At 52.2% G+C, this 24,595-nt stretch overlaps 1 protein-coding gene across 3 annotated transcripts in view; it reads right to left on the bottom strand.

Moving 5' to 3' along the window:
• GALNT14 (polypeptide N-acetylgalactosaminyltransferase 14) overlaps positions 1 to 24,595 on the bottom strand; it is a 208,272-nt gene that overhangs the window by 26,350 nt on the left and 157,327 nt on the right. For all 3 annotated transcript variants that reach the window (XM_042982220.1, XM_042982221.1, XM_042982222.1), the window contains exons 3-9: positions 23,218 to 23,316; positions 15,689 to 15,756; positions 13,325 to 13,390; positions 13,031 to 13,152; positions 5,305 to 5,392; positions 4,492 to 4,576; positions 1,014 to 1,117 (exon numbers count right to left, since the gene is read on the bottom strand). In XM_042982220.1, the coding sequence (XP_042838154.1) occupies positions 1,014 to 1,117; positions 4,492 to 4,576; positions 5,305 to 5,392; positions 13,031 to 13,152; positions 13,325 to 13,390; positions 15,689 to 15,756; positions 23,218 to 23,316 (632 nt within the window). The remainder of the gene's footprint in view (positions 1 to 1,013; positions 1,118 to 4,491; positions 4,577 to 5,304; positions 5,393 to 13,030; positions 13,153 to 13,324; positions 13,391 to 15,688; positions 15,757 to 23,217; positions 23,317 to 24,595) is intronic.

The following is a 24,595-nucleotide window of genomic DNA, read 5'->3' as shown; positions in this document are numbered from 1 at the left end:
AAACACTGGCAGAGGACAATGCATGAGATTACTGCTAAATGCCCAGACGAGCCCCATGGGTCATTCTCAGGCCACGTCACTGCTCCGTGAGCCTGTGCCCAACGCTCCCCGGTGACACTCTGGCCTCTTCCTTTCTTTCTCCAGTGTCTTCCTCAACAAGTAGTTACCAAAGCCACCTTCAAGGTGGCCACTACCATAAGCACTAGAGACAGCTGGGAACAGAACAAAATCGAATCCCAGCCCATATTCTGGTCACTTCCTGGATCTTGGAAACCAACACAACACCTGCTGGCATTGTGTGCAGATGGCTCTGGGAGTTTTACAGACCCGACTCTGTGGAGTTTCACAATAACCGCAAGGAGCACCTTGGTGTCGCACTTCTACTACGTGAGGCAGCTCCGGGCTCACTCAGTGCTACGAGCTACACGAGCAGGTCCCGGACTGCTCTTTCTCCCGTAGCTGCAGAATGCAGGCCCACACCACTGCAGCCAGACACGCTTGCACAGTTTTGCACCCCTTCCACCCACACCCCTTTCTCTCTCACTAAAAGACAAGGGCCAGATGCTCCTGGGCTTCTGTGGCGACGACCCCAGACCCTCTTCATTACCCTGGTGCTGAGTGCTGTGTGCACAGAGCAGCCAACAGATGTTACCCAAGTCACGGGGTCACTGTCAGCCCTCTCCATCCCCGGGCCCCTTCCAAGACCCCCAGTTCAGAGCTCCCAGCTCAAGCCTCCGGCTTGGTATTCCTCCTTAGTCTTCCTGGCTTTTGCATTTCAACTTGCCCCTAACGGTCTTCCCCGGGAAGGCTTTCCTGGTGCTCAGCGTTCGTGTGGCCCCACAGAGAAATGCCTTGTTACCTCCACCCTCCCGGCAACCACTCCTCCGGTGCCCCCACTGGCCTTGCTCCCAAGGAGTGACTTACTGGCCCCTCCCAGGCCCTCACCCCAGGTACACGTGGTTCCAGGACACAGAGATGCCACCCGGCCCCAGGACGCAGAGACAGTGACTCACCGAAGTTCTCTCCACCCCAGATGTCCATGTCTGTATCATATTTCCCCAGGTATTCGAACCAGGATTTGTCCATCACGAAGAGCCCTCCAGCGATGATCGGAGTCCTATGCATTTGGAAGGAAGGGAGGGAGTTACGAGAGAGAGACCGCCGTCACATTCATCTGCCCTGGCAGTGCAGAGCTCAATACAATTTTCTCCCCATTTCTCTTCCTCTTCACAGGGCCAATGCATTATTACCTAAAACAAGAACATGCTCTGGAGTTTTTTCTTTTGATTTTAAATCTCCCGGCCTCACAGACAGGCTAATTTACTCATCAGCATGCCTTCCATTGGGGGAGCTGGGATTTGCTCAGAACACTGCTGCTCTGAGGGCCTGGGGATCCTTCACTGGCCTCTCCCACAGGCCCTGCCCAGCGTGGCTCTCTTGGGGGGTTCCATTACTGGGAACCCGGGCAGCGAGCCACTGACCAGGCAGGGAAGGAAGACTGAGGCAGCACCTGTTAACAGCACATCCTAGGGCGCCTGGTTGGCTCTGTCAGTTAAGTGTCTGACTCCGGCTCAGGTCATGATCTCCCAGTTTGTGAGTTCGAGACCCGCGTCGGGTTCTGTGCTGACGGCTCAGAGCCTGGCACCTGCTTTGGATTCTGTGTCTTCCTCCTTTTCTCCCCCCGCTCCCCCACTGCTTGCACTCTGTTTCTCAAAAATAAATAAATATTTTTTAAAAATTGCACATCCATTTTTTGAGATTGTGTTCTCCTTTTCTTCCCTCTTTACCCCTCTATCATGGGTTATGTCACCTATGTTGGGGTCCTAACCCCCAGTACCTCAGAATGTGACCTTATTTAAGGAGCGAGTCTCTATAGAAGTTAAAATGAGGACATTACGGTGAACCCCAAACCCATGTGACTAGTGTCCTTAAAAAAAGGAAACACAGAGCCAGAGAGACAGACGTGCCTAGAGAGCATATAATGTGAAGAGACACGGAGAGGAGAGTCCCATGAAAGCCAAGGAGAGAGGCCAGCATTGGCCTCAGAAGGAATCGACCCTGTCGACACTTTGATTTTTGACTTCAAGCCTCCAGACCTGCAAGACAATACATTTCTGTCGATAAGCCACTCTGTGTGTGGTACTTTGCTGCAGGAACCCCAACAAACTAATACACCCTCATCTTTGTTTTTTCCCGTGGGATCCCACCCCACCTTCCCCTGCCTCTGGTGCCTGAGAGAGATGCCAGAGAAGCCACTTGGAAAGGAAAAGGTTGCAGAGGAAGGCAGACAAGGATAGCAGAGTCCAACCAAATAACCCAGCAAGTTTAGGGACGTGTGTCTATAAGGATCGGTGGCTGGGAGAGGTGGGCAAGCCCTCAGGGACCTGGCCCCTCATCCAGCGTGTCCAGAGGGTGAAGGCAGTTTTCACCCACGTCAGTTAGTTGATGGAAAGCAGGTCCAGAAACCAGGTCTCCCAAAGCCACGCCCCCCTGCTATTTCCTGCAAACTGACCTAATGCTGGGAAACACTCATTCTGGGAGCAGGGATATTCCCACAAGAAAAGAGCCCACCCTCAGAAGGCCACCACTGGGACAGAGAAGGGTAACACCAGGAGGTGGCTGCACCACCGCCCCCTTTGTCCTTGATGTGGTCCACCACCATATCACGTGCTGCCACTGTTGGGTAGCTGAGAAGCTGATGTGTGCTGCATGGAGCTCTCAGTGTGGGAAGATGGTTCTACTCTCCCTTTAGAAATAAAGGGCAGGGGGTGCTGGGGTGGCTCAGTTGGTGAAGCATCCGACTCTCGATCTCCACTCAGGTCACGATCTGATGGTTCAGGGGATCGAGCCCCTCATTGGCCTCTGCACTGACAGTGTGGAGCCTGCTTGGGATGGTCTCTCTCCCTCTCTCTCTGCCCCTCCCCAGCTCACATGTGTACTCTCTCTCAAAATAAATAAATAAATAAACATTGAAGGAAGGAAGGAAGGAAGGAAGGAAGGAAGGAAGGAAGGAAAGAAAGAAAGAAAGAAAGAAAGAAAGAAAGAAAGAAAGAAAGAAAGAAAGAAAAAAAAGAAAAGAAAGAAAGAAGAAGGAAAAAAAGAAAGAAAGAAAGAAAGAAAGAAAGAAAGAAAGAAAGAAAGAAAGAAAGAAAGGGAAAGAAAGAAAAGGCATTAGCCAGCATGCCATCTGGCTCCAATCTCCCTCTTGGCATCACTCCAGATTATGACAGCTGGAGGAAGAGGGAGGAGAGGCCAGCAGGTAGGTGAGACAGAGGTCCCTGGTAGAGCTCTCCTGAACACACACGTCTCTCTGGAGTGTCCCCATTTGGCTCTTCATAGCTCCCTGGTTCACAATCTGAGTTATGTTCTTAATTAATTCAGTGCAAGTGAGCAAACGTTTACTCTATGGCAGGTCCAGAGATACGGAGATGCCCATGAAGAATGTGGGGCATCCCTAAGTTACCGGCCAGAGAAACTGCATCCTAGTGGTCTTGTCTGTATTTCTCCAAGCACTTTTATCCTCCTGACACCCCACCTGAAGCAGACAGCTGTCAGCTTGGAGATTCCCCAACAGGTCTGGGACACGTGCACCAGCCTTAGGTAGGAACATCCACACCATACGTTCTCAGTGCTCAGGACACAGGCTCCCCGCTGGGTGAACACCATGCTCTGTTCTACCCCTGGCCCCGCGACAGGTCCTGGGCCCCAGGCGGCCATCCTGCCACCATGTACAGCGAATCATAGCAAGGGCCTGAGGAGAGAACGCCCGCAAAAGAGCCTGGAGTTGATGCCACCATCTCATTCTCAGACAGGACACAGCAGATGTATGTTTGTTTGTTTGTATATATTTTATTTTCAGGGAGAGAAAAAATGCATGCACGCAAGTTGGGGAGGGGCAGAGAGTGAGGGAGACAAAGAATCAAAGCGGGTTCTGCACTGACAGCACAGAGCCCGATGCGGGGCTAGAACTCATGAACTGTGAGATCGTGACCTGAGCCAGAGTCAGATGTCTAGCTGATTGAGCCACCCAGGCGCCCCAGACGTGTTTGTTAACAAGCAGCAGTGGCCAGGCCTTGAGATCAGCCTCTGCTTACAGCACTGCTGACCTGACCTTTCCTGGGCTGAATCCTGCCTGGTACCTCAGCTCTGGCCCTAAGGAACCATCTTTTCCCCAGTCAGAGGCTCAAACAGGACCATCTGGTCCCAACTTCCCAACGTTTCGCGGGAAGTGTAAGTACGAGGCGCATGTGGGGGAAGGGTGACACCGGGCAGCTCCTCAGCACAGGCTTTACCAGGCCCCTGTCCCCTCAGGAGACGTCTCCTTGAAGACAGAAACTCCTGACGTAAGGGGAGAGGGGGGCTGGCCTGGCAAGGGTTCTCCTGGTCTCTGCCCAGTCCTGAGTGTCCAATGTGAAATGCCTCCTATACTCTGCGGCAGCGGGAAGGACCGAGTGGTGACAGATCTGCCCAGCCACCCCTGCCCTGACTTACCTGATGGGCTCGGTGGGGTCCAGGCGCCGAGCCTTCTGCTCTGGGGAGAGCTGCTCCCACTGGAAGTGGAGGCTCCAGTCAAACCCTGGAACACAGCACTGAGTCACTTGATTTGGTCTCTCACGTGCCCCCGCAGAGCCTGCGCAATGCGTCCCTTTTCTGGAAGCTCATGAACGCATCCGGGGAAGCTGGTCCCAGGCTGGTCAGCAAGAAGGCCGCCAGATGTCCCTCCCACAGCTTCTCTTTCTCTACCTCCTACTGCCTCTCTGAGCCTTCTCTGCTGGGCAGTGAGAGGATAAAGGGCAGACGATAGAGTCACTTGTGACAGAGTCTAAGGGGGACAGGATGGGTAGTTACAGGTGTGGCCCTTGGCCAGCAGCATTGGGGAGGCGCCAGCAGGTTTTTGTAAGGGGCTGAGCTACCTCAAATCAGTTTTGGGGAACCAGCACTAGGCCCTGAGCAGAACCTTGGTGGGCGTCAGAGAGAGCGTGGCGACCAGTGCTGAGGTGACAGAACAAGTCAGGCCCTGCCTAGCTGGGGGGTCCTTGCCTCCCTCCTGTTCTCAGGTCCCAGAGCAAGCCCATATCAGAGCCAGGGCTTTGGGGGCTGGAGGCATCATCCTACATACTCCCCTGGCTGTTCCATTCGTGGCCTCAGTGGTAAGGCCACAATGGAGCCACCAGCATTATAGGACTCAGGGCTGGACGCTCCAGACAAAACCACCAGCAGACGCTTCCCCCACTTTCCCCCTTGAATGCAATAACCAGGAGGAGCAGCGAGTCCTTGCTGGGGAGGGGTGCTGGCCCTACTCACCGCCCCTGAGCTCCGCGGCGGACTCGATGTAGTTGAAGTTGTCCAAGCTGATGATGTCAATCACGGGGCACACCACCCGCGTGTAGTCCTGGAAGACAGCAGACTCCGGGCTCAGCCTGTGGTGCCAAGGAGCCGGGCTGGGAATCAGTGAGCTTGGCAGAGCCTCACCCTGGTAACGCCAGGCTGGTTTTGTGGCCTTGACTAAGCACTGCCAGCTCTGGATCTTAATTTTCTCATCTAGAAAATGGGGTACCGCGACCTCTCTGTTTCCATTGCCTAAAATGCCAGGAGCCTTTCTCTGACTCCTGGAGTCCTTCTCAGCCACAGTGGCCTTCGGAGCATGGTGGGGACACGGCAGGGGCCGGCTGGAGAGGGATGCATATGAAGAAGGGGGAAAGCAGGAAGAAGGGGGCTCTAAAAGTCCTTCACCATCAGTGGGGTCTCAGGAGGCAGAGGCCACAGCCAGCCCGGAAGGTGACCTCTACCTGCAGTCCCATGAAAAGAAGCCACACACCCACAGGAAAAGCACTTTGGAATTTCCAAATACCTTCATTCTATGCCTACGTTTACGAATAGCATCTCTAGACATTCCTAACTTCAGGTGTCACTTGTGATGGTCACAGATCGGTGCCTCCAGTCCTGACTCACCCCCTTCCTTCCAGACTCAGATCCGGTATGCCACTGGCCACCTCCGTGGATGACCTGTGGGCTTTCAGTGATGGCTTCATCATCTTGTCCCCAAACATGCTCCTTTCCCTCGGTTGCCTATTTCTGCTAACAGAACCATCGCGTATCCCTCTGTCTCCCTAGCACAAAGCAGAAAGCTTCGCCTCTGCCCATCACCTGTCGAATCTAACTCTGAAACTGCTCGTCTGAGTGTGTCCTGCCTCCATTTTTCCCCCCTCACACCTGGCGTACCGCAGTGGACTCCTACCTTATCCCACTCTCTTCCCTTCGGCGGCCGCCAAAATTGTCATTACGATGTGAAAATCTCACTGTGCGCTCAACAGCTAAAAACCTGAACTGCCTGCAAGATAAGGTTCCAACTCCTTAGCCTGGCATTCGAGACCATCAAAACCAGGCCTGTATCTCCCTTTCCGGCTTCCTCGCTTGCTGTATCCCTCAGGCTCCCGTGTCTATAGGCATCAAAGTCATCCAGGAAACATTCTCAAAATATGCAAGACAGAGGCACCAGCTCCTGGGGGCTGTCAAGGTGCTGCATATATTTTTAAAGCCTTCCCTGCTCTGGGTGAACACCCTGTACCTGGCTTGCGGGAGGGGAAGCTGGGGGCAGTGTAAAGGAGATGTGAACATGGAGACTCCACAGCCAAATGGAAACCAAGCAGCCTGGGAGAGCCAGCAGGTCGGGGAAATCAGGCGGGACCACATCTCCAATCCTCCACACCTACCACCTGCCGGCACAGGCAGGAACCTCTGCTTCTCCTTGTCGCCATTTCATTTCCTAGTTCAATCTCTCTCCCAGATGAGGCTGTCTCCTTATTTTAAGCTCGGAGTCACCAGGTGCCTGCTTTTATGTTCACAGACTTCATTTGGCCCTCAGCTTCCACGTGTGACTCATCCTGACAGTGACAAGGTACCTCGGAAGGCAAGGGGCCCATGTGGAAAGAAATGCTCATTTTCAATGCATTGCTTCTACCTCTGGGCCGTGCACAGATGCTCCTTCCACAGTCGACACAGCACCTGCCCAGCTGCCACTGCTCTCCAGGCACCACTCAGGCTCTGTCACTGTGCGTCTCTGAGTGTGCACACGCACCACGTGCCCACGCACGGCCATCCACACCAATACCTCCCCATGGACACAACCTCAAAGACATCCTTGTGACTTGAATTCTGACATGGTTGCGGAAGTTCGGAGACTGAACTTCTTCTGTGAGTCTGACAAAGTCCTCATTTTGCCTTGGCTTGTTGAGCGTTTGGGTCTTTACAGCTTCACTAAGTCCTTATGTCAATGCTTGTGCAGCAGAGAATTACTCTTGTCCAGAGATATGTTTGGCCCTTGCCCAGCTTCTGGGCAGTAACTCCTAAGCCCTCAGAATGCCCTGCCTAGAAGAGTGTCTCTGTTTACCTGGGAGATTTGAGATATACCAGACAGTCTATGCTAATAGTGTGACTTATTATGATGAGGGCCTTGGGTCATGTGGTACCAACTCAACCTGACCTTCGGAGGGGCATGGAGACCATGGGGGGGGGTGGTCAGCCACATCTAGGTGACTGACCCCCAACAAAAAGCCCAGACACCAAGGCTTGGGTGGGCTTCCTGTTCTGAAATGCTCTGTACACGTTGTTATACATCCTGCTGGGAGAAGTGAGTGCCGTGTGTATAATCCCACTGAAAGAGGTCAACTAGAAGCTTGTGCCTGGAACTCTCTATGCACCTGTTCCCACTGCTGAGTTTAACCTGTCTCCATTTGCTACACGAAACAGTAATCATGAATATAATAGCTTTGCTAAGTTCCAAGTCCTTCTAGTGAATTACTGAAACTGCGGGTGGTCTGGGGACCCCCACACCGCAATCCTGGTGTTTCAAATCTCTCCTCAATATTTGGAAATTGAAATGCAAAATAAAATGCTGGTTGCTTGCCTGGGAAAATGCTGGTTGCTTGCCTGGGCCACAGCCTTCCCCAGAAGCCACCCAGGGGCTCCGCCTCCAGGGTGCGTCGGCTCTGGTGCACCGTCCCTGTACGTTCCAAGGGCTTCTGCCCTTCTATTACTCCTATCACAGTTCATATGTGGTGTCTGCTTAGAGTCATGGAGACCAGGTGGGTAATGAGGGATGTTTGGGGCTCAGTGCTGTGTGAAGCCATGTCCTTAAAAAGAGGCTGCACGAGACTTTAAACGTGACCCTTAAAGCCAGGACGCAAATCTGAGTGACCCTGGGGGTCAGTATCTGCTCCACTTGCGCAGCACTCAGCCCCAGCCCACGGCCTGCTGGGCAGCAGGTGTTCATCAGCGTTGGCTCAAGAGGCTGGCTGTTAACTCGCTCTGAGGGTACTATGTCGATGGCTGGTAGCAAAGCGGATGGGTCAGTTACAGTTGGGAAAAATGGCCTCTCCTCCTACAGGCTCAGGGACGGAAGGACTTCCAGTAAAGATACCCAAAGCCACCACAGGTGCTGGCCCGTGAGCTCCAGTTGGCTGGTCTTCAAGGCTAGGCCCACAGGTCGGCTTAAGCAGGCAGCTGGAGGAGTCACTGGCAGGCCCATGGCCTGGACCCTGTCTCCCCCCCACCCCCCCCACAAGTCCATTGGCAGCAATGACAGAGGCTGAATGCACCAGCCAATGGCCATCGATCACCTGTGTGGTACACCTCTCCTTCCTCCACCCATTCACGTAACTAAAACTACACTGTGATGAATGCGCACTCAGAAAGCTAGAGAGATCAGTCACTCACTTGGTGAACCAGCTTTACTGAGCACCTCTTATGGTTTAGGAATTGTGGCGGGTGCAAAGATGGATACGGCCTCACAGTCTAGGGAAGGCAGAGGACAGGCACTGGAGGGTGACGACGGAGCCTCTAAGGTAGGCTGGAGGGGCGGGGTGGGGGAGAAGGAAGGGGTCCTCGAGGAGCGGACAGAAGACCTGGGTTCTCGTTCTGACGCTGCTATCTAGAATTCACGTCACCTTAAGCAAACCAGCACATGCTGAGGAACTGTTTCTTCATCTATAAAGTGAAGACAAATTATTATTTGCCAAACCATCTTGCCTTCCTAACAGGGCTTTTGGGTGGAAGAAGAGAGGGAGGCGTGTGAGAGGCTTTGAAGCATATGTAAGCCATTATTTACATAAATTTACCAAATGCTAAAGGGATTGAAATTTCTTAAAATCTTTTTTCCTACTGAAGAGATATGTAGATAAGGAGCGGGGAGAAAGAGGCTTCTGTTAAAAGAATTAAAACCAACCTGGTGCTTGTTTCAAGTATCATCGTGTAGCTGAAGGGAGGAGATGGGACGCGAGAGAGTTCCTTGTGGAAAAGACCAGCTGAGGACGGTTTCTGACAGCCCAAACTTGGCCTCTCTCTTATCTCTTTCTATTTTTGAAAATCCCCAACTCCAATTACAGCTTAAAATTTCCACTTCTACTCACAAGATCAAATCACGTTTTACTCTGAGACGAGACACAATACAAAGACGTGTGGAAACACAGGCTGACACACGCCCACATCCCTGTCCTGGAAGGGATGTCTCAGTGGAATGTTCTAGCAACAAGAGCCAGGGTCTGGAGAAAACCTCTGCAGCCCACAGAGGCTGCTGTGGTGCTCTGCAAGGGGCAGAGCCAGACCACGGCCCCAGGGTTTGTCCGGCCAGTCCCCTGCTACCAAAGCTTTAGATCAGACAGCGGTGGGGATCCAGAGCTCAGCCCGGGAGGATGAGCTCTATTCGGGGCCAAGTGACTGCCACAGGAGGAGCACTGGGTGGCAAGGAGCACTCACACGCAGGAGGAGGAAACGATGAAGGCTTCTCTGCCCTGCAGGTGAGGCTGACCAGGGATGCAAAAATGAGAATATTTTTCAGAGAGGGCTTCTGTGATGGCCTCACAGGCACTGGGGTGGAAAGGGTTCATTAAGGTTGTCTGAGAAAAGCAAGGCCCCCTAACATATCCTGCAGGGCCACATCAGCCTGAGGGGGGGTCCTATAGATCAAACACTGAATCGCCACATGATCCCACAATTCCACTCATTGGTATCACCCCAAAGAAGTAGAAGCAGGCACTCAAACTTGCATACTAATGTTCACAGGAGCACTATTCACAATAGTAAAAAGATGGAAACAACACAAATGTCCATTAGCAGAGGAACGAATAAACAAAATGTGGTACGCAGGCAGTAATTTCTCTGACACTGGACATAGCAACTTTCTTCTCGATATGTCTCCCGAGGCAAGGAAAACAAAAGCAAAAATAAACTATTGGAACTACATCAAAATAAAAAGCTTCTGCACAGCAAAAGAAACAATCAACAGAACTCAAAGACAAGCTACTGAATGGGAGAAGATATTTGCAAATGACCTCCCTGATAAAGTGTTAGTATTCAAAATATTTAAAGAACTTTAAAACTCAACACCAAAAAACAAAAAAAAAAGAAATAAACAAACAAAAAAACCCAATCAACTAAAAAACGGGCAGAGGACCTGAATAGACAGACATTCTTCCAAAGAAGACATACAGATGGCCCACAGACACATACAAAAATGTTCAACATCACTCATCACCAGGGAAATGCAAGTAAAAACCACAATGAGGTATCACCTCACACCTGTCAGAATGACTAAAATTAAAAATACAAAAAACAATTGTTGGTGAGGATGTGGAGAAACAAACGGGAGCCCTCATGCACTATTGGTGGGAATGCAAACTGGTACAGCCGCTCTGGAAAAGAGAATGGAGGTTCCTCAAAAAGTTAAAAATAGAACTGCCCTACGATCCAGTAATCACACTACTAGGTATTCAAAATACAAAATACAAAAACACCAATTCAAAGGGATACATGCACCCCAATGCTTACTGCAGCATTATTTACAATAGCCCAACTATGGAAACAGCCTGAATGTCCACTGATTGATGAATGGATAAAGAAGATATGCTGTATACATACAATGGAATATTACTCAGTCATAAAAAGAACGAAATTTTGCCATTGGCAACAACGTGGATGGATCTAGAGTATATTATATGTTAAGCGAAATAAGCCAGTTAGAGAAAGACAAATACCATGTGATTTCACTCAAATGTGGAATTTAAGACACAAAACAAAGGAGCAAAGGGAAAAAAGAGAGACAGACCAGGAAACAGAGTCTTAACTACAGGGAACACACTACACTGATGGCTACCAGATGGGAGGTGGGTGGGGGGGATGGGGGAAATAGAAGAAGGAATTAAGAGTACACTTATCATGATGAGCCTTGAGTAATGTACAGAATTGCTGAATCACTATATTGTACACCTGAAATTAATATATAACACTCTATGTTAACTATAATTGAATTAAAATCAAAAACTTAATTAAAAAATGTGGTACACTGTGATATTGTGATATAAGAAGAAATATATACCTGGCTTTTGATCTTGGTTCACTGCACAAGAGCTTCTTTTTTTTTCTAATTTTTTTGATGTTTATTTATGTTTGAGAGAGAGAGAGAGACAGAGAGAGAGAGAGAGAGAGAGAGAGTGGGGGAGGGGCAGAGAGAGAAGGAGACACAGAATCCCAAGCAGGCTCCAGGCTCTGGGCTGGGAGCACAGAGCCCTACATGGCTCGAACTCATGGACCATGAGATCATGACCTGACTGACTGAGCCACCCAGGCACTCCTATTTCACTAAGAGATTCTAAAACCCTTGGGATTTCCTGAGAGATGGGGGGACAGGGACATCTTTGTTATTCATAGTAATCCCCTTTCATGGAAACTGAGTTTACGCTAATGAGATGACTGGTCAGCTGAGGAACCAACCACTTGATTAGAGGGTTGGTACTTTCAGCATCATCCCCGCCCCCCTCACCTCTGTGACCGGTAGGATCTGGAAGGGCCTCCAGGGCCAGGCAAAGCCCTGAAATTAAAGGGTCTGTTCATAACCTACTATTTCTCAATCCAGACCTCTTCAGTGGGATTTTGCCAGAAAAAAGGGGGAGAGAGCATTTTCTTAAACAGCGCTAAGTTCTGAGCTCTCCCAGTCTCAGGGAAGGCGGTCACAGGATGGGTATTAACCTCTGGGCCCACGTGTGAGAACTCTGCAAGGCCACCGATGTGCTCTCATCGGGACGAATGAAGCCGGGAAGGATTTCCCACTTTTCGGAGTGGTTCACATATCCCAATTCTTTCAGCCTCAACCCTGTCATTTTGCACAGGGAAGATGGTGTGGAGGCAACATGAAGGGCTCTGGTGCAGGTGGCGCTGGCCAGGGAATATCAGCCCAGGTCACATAATTCCCCCGACACTGTGTCCTCGTCTGTGAAATGGGTATGTGAAAAGTAACGGACCTCGTACTGCACAGAGCGGCCATGGGAGTCAACTCAGGCAGAAAATGAAGGGCAGCAACACTAAGCACTGATGCTGGTACCTACTGGTGACTTCTGGAGATCAGGATGGGGGTGGGCGGACTTTGGGGAATATAAAATACCAATGGGAACATTAAAGAAAGTTGTTTTTTTTTTCATACTTTCCAAAGGAGTAACCGAGACATAGAAGAAACATACAGAATTCCAGAGTAATCTAAAGGCAGACAGAGGCAAGGAATAAAGGTTTCTCAGCATCCTGCCCACCTGCCTTGGCCTGTGGGCAAGGGTGATGCATGGCTGGAGGAAAGACAGAAGCCTCAGGAATTGGGTGACAAGGCCCAGTGAAAGTCTGCTGCCTTCTTCTCACAAAAGGCACTCATCAGGGCTCCCTTTCTGGAACCTTCTACTGTCTGGGAGAAATAGTTCTGGGCAGTTCTCTTGCCCAGGAAACTGCACGTGTCATGTATCAGCTGCCGTTGGCAGCCCCATTTGCGGGCCTGCTGTGGGTCACAGTGTGATACAAAGAACTGGTCCCGGGCCTTGCCCTGCCGTGTGACCGTGGGCAGGCCACTCTACCTCAGCTTCTCCATCTCTAACGAGGGGACAGCAATCTGTCCCACCCCCCTCCCAGAGGGCCTGGGGGGCATATGTGAAGTACTGGCCTGAGAGAGCCAAGAGGTGGGGGCTGTGGAATCCTGGCCTCAGTCAGCCTCACTTACCTCTTTGACTCTGTGCAGCAGGGGCTGGAGCCAGTCTCTGTTCACTTCACAGTGGCTGTCAAGGAAAGTCAGAGTGGTGCCCTGGGCAACACTGGCGCCCCGGATCCGGGACCGGACCAGACCTGCAGTGGGGACAAATGGGCAAGTGGATGCCCCCATCCTTCCATCTTCCGGCAAGCTTGCGGGGGGAGCCACATGACACCCCCTGCACACTGAACATAGACCCAGATGCACACACACACCCCAATCCCTGACACTCATGCTCCAAGGTCCTGCCCAGCTGCACGGACCTACCTTGCCGCTCTGTGTTGCGAATGCATTTCACTTTGGGCAACTTGATGAGTTGACTGCAGTCATCAGCTGTGAAGACAGAAGGTGACGCGGGGTGAATGCCCTGGGGTGGAGGTGAACCCGAAGAGTAGGTAAGTAAGGCAGCCCTACCTACTGTCCCTGCCCCCAGCCGCAGAGCCCTGTTCTGCCCCCAGGGTGTTTGTGGGTTTTGGATGAGGCTGACTGATCGCTTCTATCAATATACAAACATGGCCCAGTCCATGCAAAGTGGCCTCAAGGGAGGCCGCTTTGGAGCAGGTCACATAGTAGTACCTGTATGCTTGCTGGCAAGCACTTCCAGATGGGAATTCTTGGGATGGCCACCTGGAGACTCTTCTCCGTTTCTATAGACCATGAAAAGCAGGAGACGAGACTCTTGCTCACTCTAGTGGGGTCTAGCAAAAGCTGCTGGGAGACCACACAATGGATGAGATGAACTGTCGCGTTTCCTGTCTGATACCGGAGACCTTATCTGTCAAGTGATCTGTCCAGTGTATCCCATCACAGAACTGGCTTACCTCTCTCTCTACCATGCAGGGGAATGTGCCAGGATGGGCAGGAGACCCCGTCTTCAGCATCACCCCAGACCTGTCCTCTGGCTTGCCTGCCTGCCCCATTGCTTCCCTGACCCACCAAGTCTCTGAACTCCATATTGAGACCCCATCGTGTTGGTTTTGCTTCACTGTTTTACCACTCTTAGCCTCTCTTTGGCTCTGGACTCTATAGAGTGACAACAGAGACTCATAGAAGCTTCCTCTGGGCCAGGTACTGTTCCAAGCACTTTGAATGTGTGAACACATTTACTTGACTTTATTTTTTAATGTTTATTTATTTTTGAGAGAGAGAGAGAGAGGGAGAGAGCGAGCAGGGGAGAGGCAGAGAGAAAAGGGAGACACAGAATCAGAAGCAGGCTCCAGGCTCTGAGCTGTCAGCACACACCGGATGCAGGGCTCAAATCCACAAACCGTGAGATCATGACCTGAGCTGAAGTCATGTGCTTAACCAACTGAGCCACCCAGGCGCCCCGTGTTAACACATTTAAATCCTTACATAAACTGTATAATTATAATGATCTCCATTTATAGTCAAGGAAAGCAAGGCACGTGGAAGTTACTAATTTGCCTGAGGTACGTAGCCAGTGATTGAGTAAGTGATAGGTCTAGGATTTGAAGCTGGGCAGTCTGGCTCCGTCTGTGCTCTAACCACAAAGCCACTCCGCTTCTGAGTGAACCCAGCAGCATACCCTCCTCCAGCTCCAGTGCCAGGTGACCTGGCAGGACGAGTTTCTCCCCACCTCCAACTGCTTCCTCACTAGGAAGGGAGATCAGCTCACCAAGTTTAAGTACTGAGAGTCCGATCTTATTGTTCTGGACCCAGTGCACAACTCACGTATGCATTACTCCCAGGGTTCTGAGGCCGTGCGGTGGGTGTGGGTGATAGCCTTCCCACAGCAGACCCCAGGGTGGTAGTGGTTCCTAAGCCAGCTGCCAGCATGGGCACTCGGGGGGACAGATTCTACTCTCCTAGGACTTGGAGCTGTTCCCAGGGCCATTGCCTGCTTCCCCTGGTTTGTCACCAGAAAGAGGTGGCTCTGCCTGGAACTGCACCCAGGATGCTGGGATGATGGCTCTCATAGGAGGCGGCCCTACCAACCCTTGAAGTCTGAGGATGCTTCCCCAACTGTCGTGCCCATCAAACTCAATATACACATGTCTGAGGACACCTGCATGCTCTTCTGTGGGCAAGAAGATATTGGGGGGGGGTGACCCACGTTCTTTGATAGGACAACTTGGAAACGGAGATGACCAATGGCTGGAGGGTCAGAGAGTAGCTGCTCACTGCGTCATGGCCAGGTGGTGGGATGCCCCACACAGCACCCTGCAGAGCCCACCCAGCACCCCCCACAGGAATGCAAGGAGAGGGTGCTGCAGCCTGTGCTCGGGCTAGCAGATTGTCACAGATACGAGTCACGGACCCCAAGCGATGGAAACTGCTCTGGGTCCCAGGGTCAATTCTCTGAAGTTTTCTATGTCCAGGATAGGGGACAGTGACATACATGTGTGTGCACACCTCCATGTCCACACGTGCACACACACACACCAACCCAATCAAGGATCGACTAAATATACTGTGTAGGTCCTCAAAGACCCACAGCAGACGACCCAACAAATTGTTTTTAAACATAAGGTTTATCTCCCTCCTGAGCCCCACATCAACACTTGAAGTCTTCTATACCTGCTACAAGCCTAGGCTTCCCTCTATCCCCAGACAACCACGGGCAGGGAATAGAAACCTGCGTCTCCAAAGCAAGGGAGCACTGATACTCACGGTCATTGCTGAAGTCATCCACCAGTATGATTTCCTGGATCAGATTCATAGGAGTGCGGTTCAGTACGCTGTGAGGTGGAAGGACGGGAGATAATTAGGACTTCTAGCAGTTAAAAGTATGCACTAACCCGAGCTTTAAATAGACACCACTGCATTTGAGGAATGAAAACTGGGAGCAACCAAAGGGCTTGTGCAGTCACGCCGCTCCCCTGTGCGCCCCTGGGATACAGCCCTGCTTTCCCCTAGTGAATGCCACCGCACCCACCCAGCACCCAGACAGAAACCCAGGAGTCCTCCTCAGCGATATCCCGAGACCCCACACCGAGTCAGCGATCAAGACTTGCTGGTCCCGCTAGAAAAGGTCGCTCAAACCACTTCCACCTCTTCCACTTCTGTCCTGGTTCAACCTCTCTTGCCGGATTTTTTGCAGCAGCCATGACCTGCCCGGGCTGTCTTCTGGGGGCCTCCAGAGTGAGCTTTCTGAAGCCCGGAGCTGACGTCTCATCGTGCGACTTTCCTCACCAATGCAAACAAGTTAAGTTGACAAAACCTTCACTGTCTAGACCCAAATCCTCAGCACGCTCTTCACTGTCTGGAGACGGACCCCATTTCCAGCCTCCTCTCGCCTAGGGCCCTTATCGGGTGACATCCTGCTGGTTTGTAACCGAGAGCTGGGTCTGCCACACTGCCATGGCCTGATATGCCCCTTCTCTGTCGCAAGGACCAGTTTAACGTACTTCCTCCCCTAAGAGCTTTCCAGCTACTCAGTGAGAACGGATGGCTTCAGCTTCCTGAGGCTTCTATCATGCCTAACTCTGACGGTTGGTTTTTGCTGGCCCCTCTGGGCAGAAAGGTCAAGTCTAGCCCAGGGGATCAGGGTCCTTGTCAGTACTGTGTTGCCAGAAGCCAGCTCAGAGCTGTGGCCCGCCATTCCCTCCAGGGATGTGTACTGCACACCTACTATGTGCTCAGCATTGCATTGGGTATACGAGGAACAGAGGGAACGTCAGCTCTGCCTGCCAGATGCTCAGAGTCTAGGAGCTATTTACTACAAGCTGTGTGATCTTGGGCAAGTTACCTTACTGCTCTGTGCAGTAAGTGGCCCCATCTGTAAAATGGGGATAAGAACAGTAGTACCTTTTTCACAGGGCCACTGAGAGAATTCGAGAGAAAATGTTTCTAGAGCATTTAGCACAAAGTCTGGCTTGGAGTAGTTGTCTGGCACTATTTTTGTGCGGCAGGAACAATTCTGGGATTGACTTCATGTGCTGGTCTGGGCTGCCGATGTGCACTCACAGGGCAAGGCTGGATTTCTGGGTTCCCTCGGGGTCTCGGGCCATATTCCACTTCTGAACACCCCAAACCACGCAGTTCCTCAGACACCCTCGGGGCCACACCACCCACTGGGGGGTGCCCATGGCCTGGTGCGTGTTGGGGAGGGGGTTCAGCTGGTGCTGGGGGGGGGGCACTGTGTGAGTCCCTCCTCTCAGGAGGGCCAATCTGAGCCCTGTTTTTGGTGAGCCGCCCTGTCTAAGCAGGATGCAGAGACTCTCCAGGAGAAGAACTTTGCCTGGAGCTACTTTTATTTATATAGCCTTAATTCTCACCATGGCAACTGGTAGAAGGTGAGAGAGCAACCCCGACTCCAAGCCCTGAGCTGGCTGTTGGGAGGTGGGGACACAGAGGGGCAGGAGGTGGTGGGAGGAGACCCTTACCACACGGGATCAATTGACAGTCCCAAAGAAAACACACGCCAACCCAACGACCAGTCTCCTGTTCAGACAGGGAAGGGGGGAGGGAGGCAGAAAGAGGGGGAAAACCTGCTTGAAGAATACCCTCTAATGAGGTTTGATTAAGGCTGCAGCTTCTTCACGTGATTCCCCCCAAATCCCTGCCGGCTCTTTGAAATTCAAGAGTTCTCTTCTGTGAACATCAAAAGGTAAATCGCATGCAGCTCTGGGCTGGTTGAACTGAGAGATGATTAGCGAATAAAAAATGTCCAGGGTTTAAAAAAGAAAAAAAAAAAAAAAAACAGAAATCGTCAGCAGTAAGTGCTAATTAGACCATTTCCTGGTAACACCTGGCTTGTTTTTTGCTCCCCTAATCAGAGCAATTGGAGTGATAGCGGGGGCTCCGTGAACGTGGCCCTGGATTGGGAGAGCCTGAGGTGGCAGGTGCTCTGGGCTCCTGGGGTGGCTGGTGGAGAAAGGTCAAGTCTAGCCCAGGGGCTTGGCCTGGCCCAGCTGGTTCCCCAGGGGCCCCCTTTCTGAACCACCGCTGCCATTCCCACCATCCAGACCCTGCTTGCTCCATCCCTGGAGAGCTGTGCTCTCCCCAGTCCGTCTGCCAGGAGGCCTCACCAGTCCCTCTGCCACCAAGCCAACTGTCCCTTTCCTCCAGCTTAGGAAAAGCCCGTCCCCCACTACGGCGTTCCATGCCCTTTCCACATAGCCTCCGAATGGGAGTGAGTGCTCACCTCACTGGCAGGCCCAGATCACACCCTGCCTGGGAATTATTCTAGAACTGAGTCTCCTACGCACGGCTCACTTCTCTGCCAGAGGGCAGCTAGGCAGAGAGCAACTACCTACACCTTCCACAATCTGCCTGCCGAGCCCTGACGGCGGGGGCCCCCACGGAGCACCCTGGGAGGCGGCGGGCACGGCGGTGTGAACGGCGTGGGAGGCCGGGCGGCCCCCAGCATCTCCTAGCTGTGCCATCCTGAACAAGACGCCAGGCCGCTCCCAGCCTTCGTTTTCATCTGTAATTACATTTTCCTTGTAAAGGCAGGCGATATTAATACTTGACCTACTTCACAGGCTCTTGTGCCTTATGAAATGAGGAAATGTATTTGAAATTGCTTTGTGAACTCTACGGTGCTGTATGCAGGCAGGGTTTCTCCAACGTTCCCTAAATGCCAGTGGGATGAAGACCTGAGGTGGGCTGACCGTTGAGTCTGGACCTTCTGGAGTCAGGCTGACTTGGGTTCAAGTACCAGAGCTACATAACCACCATTTGCTGGCTTGAGAGCTTCAGTAGGTACTGAGTCTCCAGCACCACAACTTCCTCGGCTGCCTGAAAGGTGCTCAGCATGGAGCGTGGCCCAGGGGCTGCTTTCAGAATCCAGGTTATTGATAATAATGATGATCCTGGTTCTCAAAGTGTGACCCCAGGGCAAGCAGCATCTGTGCTGCCTGGGCACTTAGAAATGCGAACGCTCGGGCCCCACGCCAGACGCACTGGGTTAGAATACCTGGGGATGGGACCCTCTCAGGGAATTCTGATGCCTGCTCAAGTTTGAGAGCCCCTGAGTAACAACACTGCTGCGTCCCCGGGCGGGAGAGCATCAGGACCCCTGCCACTGTCCATTGTACAGGACCCCTCTGTGCCAGGCCCTGCCTGAACCCACTCACTCTTCTCCACCATCGTGTGAGGCAGTTATTACTGGTAGTTCTTGTTTTGCAGGAACGGAAACTGAGGCAGAGAGGTACAGGAGCTTGCCCAGGGCCACACAGTTGGTATGAGCAGAGTGGGCAAATCTGGCCCCGTGTCTCTTTTCTTATCCACCTTAACCTAAGAAGTTGTTCCCTCTAAATCCAGAGTTTTACCAAAAAAGAAAAAAAAAGCAACAGTAAGGAGATTCAGGGTATAATCATGCATGCTCCAGAGCCCCCACGGGCAGTGTCGGGTTGAAGGACACTCCAAAAAGAAGGGGACAGCTCTGGGTCTCACATATACACAGGGACCCACTGCAATACCAGATAAAGATAAGCCATTCCTTGGGGCTTGCTTCTGTCTCCTTAAGAAAAGAAGTCCCCTCACTGATCTGGGTTGTGACTCTCCCTGCCCCCATCACCCACCCCCATCATGCCACTGCCTAGCTCTGAGTACCTTCATGTACACCCTCCCAGCCCCCAGCCCTCACCCAGCTAACTCAGGAACTCAGGGGGCCAGAGAGCGAGGGCAGGGATGGGCAGAGGGGCGAAGGTTTAGTCAAGTGCTGGGGGGAGGGAGGGGGAGGAGAGGGTACATTCAGTCCTCCCCTTGAGCGTCTTTCCCTTGTGAGAGCCTGGCAGCAGAACCATCAGAATTCTAGAACATTAAAGATGAAAGATACTTTAGAGAAGATCCTTTCACTGATGACAAAGCGAGATAGGAAGAGCTCCTCATTCAGTCCTGTCTCAGTGGCTGGTGATTTATTTGTGCATGAAGATAGGGAATGGAAGGAAGAGAATCCCAAGGCAAATAATACCTGGCCATGGAAACTTCTAGAAGTAATCTTCCTTGCTTCCCCCCCTCCCCTAAAATTCACTTCCACCGTGCTTATGATATAAAAGCCTGTCTGTTCACACAGTTCTACCTTCATTCTGCTGTTTTCATATATCACACTTGGGTGTTATATCAGAAGTTCCTCAGAGGCAGGAAATAGGTCCATGGGCTCTCCTGGCAAAGTGCCCAGGAGTTTGGTGTGTGGTCTGGCACTTCATGGGTGCCTTCTGAAAAGTATGGTGCTGATGCGCTGGTCCTAAGCCCTCTTTCAGAACACAGGGCACCAGGGCCTCGGAGGCAGTGCTCATCAGGCTGGTGGACAGAGGCACTGGTTTACACCCTTAGCTGCCTCCCAACCTCCCCCCTTGAGCCAGAAACCTGAGTCTTGGCTCCTGTGCTTACTAGCCCGGTAGCCTTGGGCCTCTGTTCACATCAGGCACCCCTGACTTCAAAAGTTCCAGTTCTGGATGGGACTCTGACTGGACTGAGGCATGAGGTGTTCTGGAGACCATAAAGCCCAGCATACATTTAAAATATTAATGATATTATTATAAAGTATCATTATTACTATTGTAAAAGAGCAGCGAGAAGAAAAGAAAAACTGTGTCTTAGAGCTGAAAGGGAGGAGTCTACAGGGAGCACCTCAAGTGACCTCGAGAATATAAACACGGTGTTAGGGAACAATGGGGAGCCTGGGAGCCCCACAGGATAACACCCCCAAATGTTCCAGGTAATGTCTTCTTGTGGAAAATGTGGTAGAACTGGAAACACGAGGGATATTTTCATCTCCATCCTCAGAGATGTGGTCAGTGATCTGCCCAAGTCACACGGCCAGGAAGCAGCAGAGGAAGGACTTACTTGACCCCAGGTCTTGTGACCCCAGGTACCCGACAGCCTCTTTTGAGAGCTCACTCACCGTGCAGATATGGAGATAGCTAATGCTGCTCAAGCACCGACTCTATGCCCGCCACAGTTCTCGGTCCCTTGTCTAACCCAAAGCAGCACTATGCGGTAGCTATGGTTATTATTCCCATTTTCTTGATCAGGCAACTGAGCCACAGGGAGCTTTGGTAAGGGGTGAATAAGATGCAGTCTTGCCCTAAAGGAGTTCACTGAAGATTACACCTGGGAAAAATGCATTAAGTGCTAGAGTAGGGATTTGTAGTAAGAAGTCCAGAGGAAGGCTCTAATGGTGTGTGTGCGTGCGTGTGCGTGTGCGTGTGTGTGTGTTAAGGGGGTGGAGGTGCGTGGTGTCAGAGGATTCCTAGAAAGAAGAAGAGAGGCCAGCCTGGAAGGTGAGGACTCTTGCTGATCCCAGTGCCCTCGTGGAAACATCTGGCAGACATAGTTTGTTCCAGAAACCCTGCCTACCCTGCCCAAGCAGACCGTGATGGCCATGGGGCTGTGGTCTGGTGTTTTCAAAGTAGTCACCTTCGTTCCACCATGTCCCTGCTCAGCCCAGAGGCTGAGAAACAACGTTTCTCCCTTCACCAGAAAAGACTCAGGTAAATCGGATCACCCCATACCCCTGTTCCCCCCCATATGCCCGCACTGGTTTACAAATTGGAAAGGTACTGACTCCTGACAGTGACTCAGGACATTTTCTGGTCAAGAGCTGAAGCCTTGTTGGGAAACCAAATGCAAACCTGGGGGCCTGGGGGGCGAATACAGAAGCCAGGGCAGAAAAGGCAAGCAGCTGGCAGAAGGAAGCAGCCAGCCGGTTGCCAAGGACATCTGGGCAGCAGACAGAGTTGCCCCTGTAGACAGGGGGAAACAATACATACTCGGGCAGTTCCCTCCTTGCGTTTCTATGGGATGCACTGACCCTGCAAGGCAGACATTCATCGTAAGTGACAGGTGGCACCGAAGACTTGGTGCCCGCCATCAGGGCGAGCCTGTCGCTGACTCCCTCCCATCACCCGGAGCTTCCCTACCTGCCCACAGCCAGGCACAGGAAGGTGTGGCTTAGTGATGGAAATGACAAGAGATTTCACCATGTTTGGTCATCCTCTCCTTGGCCCTCCCTCTCTGTGGGATCAGGTGACCATGCGATGCGCTGCCTTCCAGATAGGGATGGGCTCAAGCAGGCCATGTGTCCCAGGGGCATGGAGGTATCGTAGGCACTTTATCCCAGGGCCGACCCCAACACCTCTATCAGGGATGCTGAACACCACCACCATCCACAGCCTTGCCTATAGAGGCTGCTAAGAACTGAGGTCAGAGTGCAAGGGTTTGAGCCCTGCTTCACCACTGTTAGCTGAGCAACAGCGGGCTTTGATTCAGTACTTCCAAGTCTCAGTTTTCTCAGCTGCAGAGTGGGTACAGCAGTGGCCTCCCACCTACCCAACGGACAGCATGAGCCAAGGCACGTCTGCACACGAGGGCACCTCATGATCAATGGCTGCCATTACCACCTTCGAAGATGCCAATGCTGCTGGAGACTTGAAAGAGGAAGGGGGGCCGGATGGTGTTGGGGGGAGGGTGGGCATGGGGAGAGGGCTCCAGAGTTATGGGAGGGACATGGCATGGGGAAGGGAGGCAAAACAACCAGGGCCAGGTCTCCAGGGCCCTGTCTGTGCTCTGAAGGCAGTTCTGCTGGGAGCTGACGCTGGGGCTTTTGCAGGTCACAGATTCATGCAGGCCACAGGCCAAAGTAAGGATGCACCTGTTAGAGCAAGAGCGGACCCAGACTAGGAGCTGAGGGTGGGTGGAGAGGCAGAGCGGGGTTGGGGCTGCAACAGAAGATACACAGAGGGGAAAGCAAATATCAGCACTGCCTTCGAGCTGCTCTGCCATGTGCCGTGGCTCCTGGCCACATGGAGGCTGTGGAGAGGCGTGGACTGGGACTTGCAGTGCCTGGCAGACCCAGGTTCTAATCCCAGCCCGATGCTGGGGTGGGGTATTTACTCAGCGTCACCCCTCGGCTCCCTTGTCAGCTGTGGAAGTTAGAGCTCATGTTCCAGAGACAGTCTAGCACGATGGTTAAGGGCGAGAGCTCCAGATCCTCTGTGGCTGCCACTGACCTCCAAGTTACCGACCACCTGGGGCCTCTGGCTATCCCCCTATAAAATGGGGTAAGAGCCGCCCTCACAGGAGGATGAAGAGCGACAGAATGGATGCATAACATGTATCAGACAGCACCTCCATGGAGTGGGACATGCCTGACATTCTTATCACAGGGCCAGCCTGCCAGTGAGCAGACCCGGTCTTCCCAAGGGCTGGGCCTTGAAGGGCTGATGGATGGATGGGGGAGGCTGTCTTACCTGCGGATGGTTCTGAGCAGGGTGGAGCGGGCCTCGTTGTGGAAGGTGATGATGATGCTGGTCGGGGGCAGGTCTGCACAGTACACCAGCAGGGTGCACCTGGGGAAGGAAAGGCAGGAGCACAGGTAAGACCTTTGGGGGCAAAGCAGATCTAAAGGGCTGGCACCAAGGGGCCAGGTGACTGGCGGTCACCGGTATAGACAGATGGCTGGCATCTGGGAGGGCTGACCTGGTTGCACGGTGCAGATTAAGACCCCAGGGCAGGAAAGTTCCCAGAATGACTGAAGTTCAATTTCCTACCACCTCAGGGGAACTTGGGCTCACATCCAAATTAAGTGAACCTGCAGAACAGAAATGTGGGATTTCTCACATGCCTGAATTCATGCATGGAGGTTCCTGGTAGCCACACAAAGCCACCCCAAGTCCTGGGCTCTGCTCCCTGGTCTGTGTCCATCCCAGACAGAGCCCCCACCATGTCCTCGGCCGGCAGCTCCAGTTGACTGCACCAGGCTGACCCCTCACCTCCTGCCACACACAAACATGGAAATCTTGTGTGTTTAACAAGGCAGAGCCCTAAAACCCTGGCGCAGAGACAATAAAACCCCATCTTAAAAAAACATTCATTTCCACGTGTCCAGGATCATTTCGTATGACAATTACATCTGGGGTAATTTCAATTTAATACCTCGCTGCAAGTGAAAATTGTAGCCCGCAGCCCGAAAATTACTATAATAATGAAAATAAACCCGCCAAGTGATGCCGGTGCCACCAGGGACTATCCCTGGGTAAGTGCTTCCTCCTGTTTGTCGCTCTTTCGGGGGCTGTCCAATTACGGGGAGTGGTATTAAATGAGGAAGTAAATAACAGACATTTGGTGAGTCAAACATGTCTTGTCTTCATTTTCCAATTTCGTCCTAGGCTCAGGGCTTTGCATTTGGGGTCCAGAGATCCAAGGATGGACTCCCAGGGGACCGTGAACCCCCTGAAATTGTTTGCAAAGTCGAGTAGGCAAAGGTGCAGGTTGTAGCTTTTACTAGATTCACAAAGAAGTCTGTGGCCGAAGACGCTTAATCTCAGTCCTAGGCCAGAGAGCCTGATGCCCCTGTGGCCTCCGTGATACGTGAACACGTTCCTCCAAGAGCAAACCCTAAACAGAACAGAGAAGGCTGGGCCCTTGTGCTCAGGGCCTGAGCAGATCTGGGTTTGGGTCACCCACCAGGAGCCAAGAATTGGGAAAGGAAGGCCCCAGGGGAAGAGACAGTGAAAAGGTAAGTCATGGCCTTTAGGCCTTCTCCTGCGGCTTCCAGAGAGACAACCCCTCACCACATCATGTCAGCTGTACCTACTAAGAAAACCCCCTGGAATTCACCCCTTCTCT

Source organism: Panthera tigris, chromosome A3, assembly GCF_018350195.1.
Source record: "Panthera tigris isolate Pti1 chromosome A3, P.tigris_Pti1_mat1.1, whole genome shotgun sequence".
Taxonomy (NCBI): Eukaryota; Metazoa; Chordata; class Mammalia; order Carnivora; family Felidae; genus Panthera; species Panthera tigris.
The sequence above is the reverse complement of the archived record's forward strand: the minus strand, read 5'-3'. Positions and strand labels throughout refer to the sequence as shown.